At 29.0% G+C, this 10466-nt stretch overlaps 1 protein-coding gene and 1 pseudogene across 2 annotated transcripts; both read left to right on the top strand.

The window, feature by feature from the left end:
* LOC119672712 (protein phosphatase inhibitor 2-like) lies at positions 1–5390 on the top strand (the record flags this gene model as incomplete). Of its 2 annotated transcripts, XM_038083829.1 has the most annotated exon segments (7): positions 1–474; positions 552–598; positions 674–748; positions 809–965; positions 4472–4639; positions 4708–4796; positions 4857–5390. In XM_038083829.1, coding segments are annotated over 4 exon segments (660 nt in total). In that variant the 3' UTR covers positions 5177–5390.
* The window catches only part of LOC119672722, a 510988-nt pseudogene that overhangs the window by 192124 nt on the left and 308398 nt on the right, over positions 1–10466 (top strand).

Below are 10466 nucleotides of genomic sequence, written 5' to 3'. Positions count from 1 at the left end.
TAAAGCTACAAAAAATATTATATGCATGTTTATTATTTTAAAATCATTGCATTAACTGTCATAAAAATATATGATTTAATATATAAGCGTTTTGCTAATAAATTTCGTGCCACAAAAATGCTACAATAAGGTTTTGAAATGTATGATATGGTAACATCACCAAAATTCTAAATTGCGGCGTATGGGCAGCACTCTGGGGCATACAATATATTAAAGTCAAACTGACAGCTGCAACGAAAACGACAAAAATTGGGACGAAAAGCAATTTCGTAAAACAAAATTTTTATGGGAGTTGGTTTCATACAATAAGTATAAAAGAAGAATTAATACGGTTGTGCTAAATAAAAAAAGCAATAAGTAATACATTAGGATTTTCAATAAACGATCAAAATTGAAAAACACATCATACGCCAGACGAGACTTCATACACCCCACAAACAATTCTCTGAGAAAGGAATCAAAACGGCAAATTAGGTAACTTTAGCAGCAAATAAATAATCTGTTTCGATTTACGTATCACCACATTTAATTAACGTGACCTTTGATGACAGACATTTCCATACGCCGTAGCTAATACCGTTGATCAAATTGTTTAAAGGTAAGCTTATTTAAATTACCCTATGATATCATGCATACTTTTTTTATTTATTTATTTGACTTGGTGTATCATCAGAATTAGAAAATTACGAAACGTTTAATGCGATGTGCTTGTAAATTGTAAAATTGTTTGTGTGAAACATACTTTTATGTAAACACATTTATAAGTATAATAAAATGTATACATATATTTTATATCAATTATTTTTAGATTACAGCAACAACAATCAGTAAAACGTGTTGGTGGCTGTTCTTATCTGTACGTTAATCTAAAAAGTCGGAAATATGCATCAGGATTCACCTGATGCCAAAAAGCCCTGCAAAGGCATATTAAAAACATCACGTAGTTTTGATAAACCAAATGCCAGGTAAATTATATGTAGTTTATATTTAATTAAAAAAATGTGAATCAGTTTTATTTCTAAAGAATTGCTATCTCATTACTCCAGAAATGGTTAAAATTATGTTAATATGCACTTATTTCTTTATTTTGTGTTAAAACAAGAACTTAATCTATAAACTATATAATACGCTTAATTTTATATTTAAACTATAAACAGTTATAATATTATTTTTAAAATATGTTTCTTGAACAATAAATTTGTTTAGGAAATGTAACAAACCGCTGTAGATCAACTAAAATTACAAAAACTGCTTTGTCATTTTTATATATAGTTTACTTACTTTTTAATTTAATTATACTGAATGCGTTGTTGCTCGAAATTTGATAAGTTTGTGTATAAAGGATTTATTAAGTCTAATTAAAACACAGTAGCTACGTAGGAAAGAGGATTTAAAACATGAGTCGATATTATGATGTCGTTTGTCTGTCTAGTTTTTATCTCAGAGCCACTCGTCTATCATTCCCGTCTGTCTGTTTGTACAGATACAAGTCATTAGTTATTGTACAGTGAAATTCCTCTAATTTGAATAGTCAAGGTGACAGCAAAAAAGTTCGAGTTAGGGAAAATTCGTATTCAGTTACATTTTTTACTTTTTGCCACTCTACCACTCTTCTTTCCAAAGTATTAAATGAATATGTTATACACACGTAATTTTATTGAATTGGAATATATCATCCGGTGCGTTTGCTATAAAATGCATAAGTGTTCAAATTTCTTGATCGCATCTTTATTTGCCGCAAATGTGTCTGCAAACTGCTTTACCTTTTCTCTAATAATACTCTCCAATAGAGGTAGATATTTTGCTCTTGCAGTAATTATCCATTGTACAAGCTTCACTCACGTCATCTTATTTACATACTGTATTCCGTTGACGTTAATTATTACAGAACTCTCTTTTTAAGTTGTCCTTATTTTTTAAAATCGTTGATAAGGTGTTTTCTACTTCAAAAATTAAATTAATTTTTTCCGGGATTGTCAAACATTTTAAATTTGTTTTACTCATGTTTGTGATTGAAAGTCTACTCCTTCACTTGATAATAAGAACAACTCCATCTTCGTATTAAGGAAATTTACAATAATAAGAGCTGTTGTTAGCCATCATAGTATCGTTGAAAGTTAGAATCCAATAATGTCGCGTAAGTTAGAAAAATAACTGACAAAAGTATTGGAAGATATAAAGGCGAAATAAAAAATTCGAGTTGTGGAGATAAATTTAAAGGGAAGTGCTAAAATGCTATGTGAATTTTTACTTCGAGTTACGGAAACATTTGAGTTAGGGGAGTTTGACTTATGGAGAAAAAAATACAAGGAAGAATTGTTGAAAATTCAACAATTCTCCCATAGGAGTTCGAGTACATAGGAGTTCGAATTTCATTGTATATTATATTATTTTCAAAAATTTCAAACAAATTTTACAAGAATCCATATAGAGATCAAATTAACTATCTATTTCATATAGTATATACTATCTTCCGGAAATGATCTTTATTTTAAAGAGTATGTGCACATTACATAAATACTTTGTTCATAGTTAAAAAAATTTTTTATTTATTATTTTTTATTTATTTGTACACTGCTATCTTTGTAAACGATAGTAATACTTCGATAAACTTCAAGCGATTTTTTCTAATTGTTTTTGTAAAGAAATGAGTAAATATTTAAATTTAGATATAAATATACGGAAATTCCCGAAAAGATTATAAAGAATTTAATAGGTTATATATATTTAGAATTGTTTTTCTTATATTTAATATTTGCGGTTGTGTACATTTATACATTATATATAAAATTACTTATGTCACCAAATTAGTCATGTAAACTTAAGCAATATTTAAACTTACTGCAATTTTAATCAAAAGTCTTCTATTAAAATATTGCAAAATTGATTTAATACTGGCTTAAATATATCTTCTATGCACTAAAATTAAAACACATGTAAAAAATCAGTTGAAAAACTCTTTAAGCTGTTATATACAAAAAAAATTGATTATACGTGAAATTTATATTGTGTCACTCAAACTAAATATCTTTTCTAGTGATGAAGAAATGGAATTATAGCTAATAAAATGGTTTAATATTGTTGCTGTTATTGTGATAGCCCGCAGAGATCTGCCTGCAAATTCTCTTTAGTTGGTAGTGAACGGCCCTTGGTTGTCGTGGTTTATGACTGGTTTCGCGTTGTAGACCCGGCTGTTCTTGGAATACTTTCATATTGTCAACATATGTGCTTTTAAGAAGAAAATACTTCTGTTTCAAATCGTTCCAAAATAAGTTTATTAAGTGACAAGTGACATCACTGCATTTTTATACCTTTCAGATATCATAGTATGTTTCCACCGTGTTTATAGTTAGTATATCTTACTAAGTAAATTACATTAATCATACAATGAGCTTCCATGCTTTTTAATTTACTTAAAAATAAAGTAAAGAAAATTAGACTAAAAATGTCGAAACCAATCCTTAAAAAAATTCCCATGATAATTACTGAAATTTGAAATATTTATCATATGTTTTATATGTAAAATATAAACAAACTACATCTATAAACAAACGTACAAAGAAAGTGAGTATTTAATAAAATTATTGTTTTCATTTATTGCATACGTTATACTTTTATAATATATACATATAAATGATTCAATATATCTTATATATATATATATATATATATATGTATAAATGTTTTAGGTGATATATTAGCTTCTGAAACAAACAGAAGCTCTCCTAGAACTTTCAAAGTTCAAACTTTCTTAAAGTTACTTAAGTAACTTACAAAGTAAGCAGTGGAAACATGGTATTACGATTGTCAAAATGTTTGTAACACAAGGAGGTAGACTACTAAGGGCTTTTAAGTTTTATAAAAGCTTGATCAGTTTGATGAGATAAACTGTTCTACTTTAAATCAAGTTCACAGTTTTAATATAGATTTCTAATATTTCTCTGATGTTTTTTTGTGAAGAATGAATGCCTGCACATGTATATCCACTCACCATCGATCTGTGATATTTTCTCATTAAAAATATTACTTTGGTCTCCCTTCAAGTGAAGGAGTAGGAATATGGCTCGGCTACGTCTATGCGTAATCCTATCTTTTCCACAAATTTTTTTCAGTGAATTATTAAGGAATATATCCCGTGTGTAAAAAATGATGTGATAAATACATTCAAAAAAGTTATATTTAGTTTTCCATTTGAATGTACTTTGGTGTTCTATTTCTCAATCTCAGAAATTACAAAAATTTACAGCAATTTTCTTTGCAATGCTTTATTTTCATTCTTTCGTTATTTATTGGATAATTGATGATCGGTAGATCATCATCTTTTGTACCATATTTTGTATTTCTTTTTATTATTATTTTATTTATTAATGTAAGTTAAAGTGATTAATCTTAACACCTCGGCAACTGATGAAATTCTTGAAACATAAATGCGATTTTTTTATAAATGTAAAAATCATTGTTTTGCATTTAGTTATCGCAAAAGTGCCAAGTTCGATGAAATAAACGTGCTTCAAACATATCATCCAGTCGATAAGGACTATGGACATATGAAAATAGATGAACCAAAAACTCCGTTCAATTATGTTGATCCGGAAGAAGGTTTAAATGAACAACTTGATGCTGATTTGTTAGCAGAAAAGTAAGTGTGTTAAATTAAACAAATAAATTTAAATATATTTTAAACTGATTCCATTTTATATTCTTTAGATTACGTGCAGCCGCTAATACTCAAACTCCTTCCTTTGGTCAAGATGATCTCTCAGATGAAGAATTTCCGGAAACTGAAAGTGAAAGAGGTAGATAGTTTTTGATTCAAAATATTATATATTATTAACATATTTGTTAATTCCTTTTAGTGCGTCGCTTAGAATTTGAACGCCGTCGTAAGGCTCATTACAATGAGTTTGAAGCAGTTAGGCTTGCTAGAAAATTAATACAGGAAGAATTGGGTGATGAAGACGAAGATGAAGACGATGGAGATGTTGAATCGCAATCAGTATCTACAATATCAAAAACTAAATCTGAACCTGTAGGCAGTGAAAGTACTCGCAATACTCGTCAAGTTTCTTCCTCTGAAGTTTGTTCTATAACAGATGATTGCGCCGACAATGCGAATACATGCTCCTGCAAACCCAAAGCAACTGGTAAACCAATGGAGATTGATCAACCGGAGTAGTAATCCCAGAGCCAAAATAGTCATGAAAAATACTATTTTCAACATAGAGAAACAAAAGAATAGGAAAATGACGTGATTTTTTAAATTTATATATCGAAAAGTTTTTTAAAAAAGAGTTATCCGCAATTTAATGAAATAATTAAAAGAAAGAAAAAAATGAACAAAATATATTTTATGTATTTAAATACAGCTGAATATGGTGTTGTAACACTTATATGTGAGTTAAATTTAATTTAAATTACAAGTTTTATTATATTAAAATAAAATATCATAACATGTATAAGTAAAACAAAAATTCACAGATATATAAATACTAAATGCTTTAGAAAATTTATAACACAAAAAAAAAACAATCCAAAAGAAATTACATATTAATCTATTGAAAGTCGTAAACTGTTAACACCGACATGGAATTGCATTTATCATAAACAAATTACAAATTATATTGTTTTATCTTATATGATTTTAAGTGAAACTATGCGACACTTGTTTAATGAACAAGTTACTCTTTAAATTTTAAGTGCCACATTAATCATACTTCGTTACTATCTTCAGCTATTTATGAAAAAAATGTATAATTATTAAATTTGATTTAATATAATGATAAGTTTTAGTTATGTGAAAATTATGTAGCTTCCGAGCCATTTATGTAAATTTCATTTAATTTAGAAAAAAAAAATGACTCATGAATTTTATTGACTGATTTCAATTCACGAATTATGAAATGCATTCATACATAATTACATAAATTTTCATCATGTCCAACATGTAGAAATTATAATCCAGTTAAGAATATAATTAAAATTACTTAATAATACGCAATTGGTTAATAAAGCATATTAAACGAAAATCATACATTTAATAAATATTCGGTGTAGTTTATAGTATCTATTATTTGATGTATGATAGATAAAGAGAATAATCAAATTGTCTCACAAATAAATAGAAAATAAATAATACGCGTAATTCTATTATTTTTAAACCTGCTAAATGATCGTTTATATACATGAAGAAGTTTATCTGCTTTTGGAATAAAAGCTAAAAATATTAATTAATCGTCGAAGCATATATTTTGATAACCAACGTTGTACAAAACAAACGACTCTTAAATTTTGAAATTTGACCAATTAATTGCAGTTCTTTCTACAATGTAATAACGTATCGTCATTTACATACAAACTATAAATTAAATAAGAAATGTATTAAAGTGGAGAGAGTATAAAATAAACCATATACGATAGAAATACTGCAAAGAGCTCAAGCAAACATTCTAAGAATGATAACTAGTGCACCCTGGTATATCAGCAATGAAAACATACATTTCCATGTGGAAATGCCGATGGTTAAAGTAGAGTTCGAGAGAATAAGGCAAAAATACGATTTAAATTACCGCTGCTCTATGGGTTAGAGCACCCGGTTGAATAATGGCAAGTTCATGTTGTGTAAAATAATAAATGGCAACATTCTTCCTTCGTATTGTTCATAGCCATATCGACACTGTTACGGACCGATCTCAGCGTTCGCCCAACATTTGGATCTGGCACCTAGATCTTGAATTACCATATTTCGTTTAAGTTGGGACATCGGCAGTGAAAACCCATTTGCTATTAATTACACTCTAAAACAATACCCCTTTTCTGATTTGCAAGTAGGAATTTCAAACTTAATACAGATGAGACTAGTGATTTTTACAATCAATCAATAAATACGGAGAGAGAAAATAGTATTTTGCAGTTTTGTGATTGCAGTTTGTCAAAGAAGGGATGCATTGCCGAGGATTTTAAATGCTTAGATCGAGACAGTATGATATCATGATTATCATATATTTGTCCATAGGTTAATAGTTATTTAATTTCAGTTTGAAACCTCTATAAATTTTTGACTAACTCAAGCTTGTCACTAAAGATTTGAAGATTCAAGAGTACAGGTTGCAGAGGATGTCTCGCTAAAAAAACTAGGCAAAGATTCCAAAGATATTAACGACAATTCAGATATACCACATATACCACTAAAAGAACATAAATATTCATTTCCATTTAAAGATGTTTCGAAAACGGAAAAGATTGGTAAGATTTAAGTCAAATACATAAGCTACAATAGGCCAAGTTTGAGAAACAGATAATGGATTGTCTTCAGTTTTAGCCAAGCTGAAACAATAAAACTAAGGTTTCTAAGTCCTTAGAGAATAATATCGGGAAATATGATTCGAGACCAAAATCACAAATATAAATACTTATATAAAAGTAATTAAAAAGTAAGTATCGTTTGATAAATAAATCGTTGAAATTATATGTATATTCTAACTAATCTTTTTATAGGTCATTTAACAGCACTTGTATTGAAGTGCCGAAAACATATAAAACCGAAATTCTTTTCACTGCTCATAGTAATGTTGTATTAAAAAACAAGCTTAGCAGATCAGTGATCAGTGCTTAATACGTAAAGATTAATTATGATGACAGGCACAAACATGAATATCTACGATTTCAGGTGAGTGAGAAAAAACTGTAAATGAGTCTCTTTATAAATATGATAAATATTTGCAAAATATACAGCACTCGTAAGAACATAGTATTATCTGTTTTACGAGCAACTCGTAGTAAAGTTCGAGCAAACGAGAGCGTAAGGCAAATTAAGTATTATTTTGTGCTCTTAACATAAAATTTCATACAAAAGCTTTGTGTAATTTATGGTGTAAACAACTGTGGATAAACAAGACAACATTTTTAAGCTTAAATTCAAAAAGTTCAAACGTTTTTTTTTATTTGTTGCTTTTTTTGTAATTTCACATTTTATACATATTCCAATTTAATTCTCATTTAAAGCAACAAAATAAAACAACTGAATGTACATTTTATTAGAAAGTAAATGATTTAAGTAGACTGTATATCATTATGGTATTTTGATAGAAATTTTACGTCCCCTCAGGCGCTCTCTTTAGGCTGAAAATTTGCATGTGTAACCCACTTCTGTATATTAATAGTTAGTCGAAGTTATTATGAGTAGCTCGTGAAACTGATCTTATTTAACCTTTATCAGCGTATAATACAATTATACATACACATAGCCAATAAAGACTGCGTACACCTTGCGAATTGATATTTACATGTAGGGACACTTTTATCCCGTTATCTCAAGAATGAACAAACGAATACAATTTTTGTATTTTGCTATTTAAACTTTAGATTTTAAAGAATGTAAAAATTTTAATTTAAAATATTTATGTTGTGTTTCTTTATTACACATCAAAATTCGTAAGGTGTACGCAGACTTTATTGGCTATGTGTATATACCAATGCATATCCAGTACATTTTAATTCTCAACAACAGCTATTATTTCTTCGTTGGAGAGAGTGAAAGAAAGTGAGAGATAGGCAGAGAGCGAAATAGAGGCAGAGAGAGAGAGAGAGAAAGGCAGAGAATGAGAGAATGTCAGAGAGTGAGATGTAAAGAGTGAGAGACAAAAGGATAGAAAGAGGGGAAGGGAGAGGGAAGCTATATGTGGCAAATAGACACAATGTTTTTTTAGCAACATGAGAATTATCTATATCGATACCTATTGTTTGACAGCTGAGAATGTCAAGCTTCTCTTTTTTGTTTAGTAAACTTTCATTATTTATCATGAAACGTTAAAAAAAATGAATCTGTTCGCGAAGTTCATAGAGTGTATAGTGTTTAGTGATGAAGCTCATTTCTGATTAAATAACTATGTCAATAAGCAAAATTGACATTTATGGAGGAAAGGTAATCCTCAAGTCGCTAACGAGTCATTACATTCATAAAAATTGACTGTTTATTGCGGTTTACACGCTGGGGGCATCATCCGTCCTTATAACGTTCAAAATGATAAAGAAGCTGCGGTTACGGCGAACGCTAGCGAGCCATACTGACTGCATTTTTGTATCCAAATATAAGTCAGTTAAACTTTGACGACATTTGGTTTCAGTTTCCACAAGACTGCTCGACTTGCCATACAGCGCGTTTAACAATCAATTTATTTCGAAATCAATTTGGTGACAACTTTATTTTAAGGAGTGGTCTAGTTAATTGGCCGTGCATTGCTTCGTTCGTGCGAATTAATGTCTCTCAATTACTTTTTATAGGGCTATTCTGTCATTGGTTTATGTCGACAAACCAGCCACTTTTGAAGCATTGGAAGCCAATGTTTGTGTCGCCATTGACGCCATATGGCCATTTCTATTCCAAAAATTAGTCAACAATCGGATTGATCGAATGGACCATGTAAGTCGTAGCCACGGAGGATATATGTAATGGAAATCATATTAAAAAAATTTGTCAAAATGATCAATGGGATCTGAACATTGGTTCAGTACAGCAGAACAATCATTACTTAATATCTGTTAAGTACAATTTAGCAATAGAAATAAATTAACAAATAATTAAGATTGTACTATTCATAGCCAATAAAGGATGTTTAAAAAAAAACAAAAAAAAAATTAACTACCAGATTATAATAAAAAAAATTTCATTCCCACGATATTTCTGTCTTGTATTATCATTTTAAGTTCTCATGTAGCTAAAAAAACACCCAATAGCCGAGAACTCGGTTTCAATTATAATACTCATTTAATTTCATTTTAACATTATTTGAATCAATGCATTTTATTGAATACAAGGAGTAATTCCAACGAACGAATAATGTCAGTTTTTGGGTTTCAAAAATCTGTATGGATAAAACCACTATTGTTTAAAATGCGACTTTATTAACAGCTTCTGAAGAGAAAATGTTAAGAACTAGTCTGAATCCGGCTCGTAAACGTCAAATTGGTGTCCTATCCAGAAAATAAGCTAAAAAGATGTTAACATCAATTTTTTTTGTTTGAAATTCAGTCATATTTTTTTGACTAAATGTTTTCAGCCACTATTACTGCAGCCTTTTGTATTATTATTTATGACATATACTGCTAATTGTTGTAATAATCAGTCTTTAACTTATATTTAGCTTCCTTTACTGTAGGTTTTATAACTCCTCAAACATATTTTTCGTGCCTTATAATTTTCAGCAGACGAAAGAAAAACTACTTTAAAGAGGGAAATATTATTACGACTATTCCAATACTATTGAGATTAAAGTTCGTTGGAATAAGTTTCCTGAAACTCAAATAATACGATTATTTTAATATCGAAAAATTCGTTCTTTCATTTACCTTCCATGAATTTATGAATAAACTAGCGGCACCGCACTTTCTTAAATTAAAAATATATGTGAATATTCGTATATTATACATATATTGGTTTTATTATTATAATAGAGTCATTGTTAAATCAA

This window comes from Teleopsis dalmanni, chromosome 1, assembly GCF_002237135.1.
Source record: "Teleopsis dalmanni isolate 2A chromosome 1, ASM223713v2, whole genome shotgun sequence".
Classification (NCBI taxonomy): domain Eukaryota; kingdom Metazoa; phylum Arthropoda; class Insecta; order Diptera; family Diopsidae; genus Teleopsis; species Teleopsis dalmanni.
The sequence above is the reverse complement of the archived record's forward strand: the minus strand, read 5'-3'. Positions and strand labels throughout refer to the sequence as shown.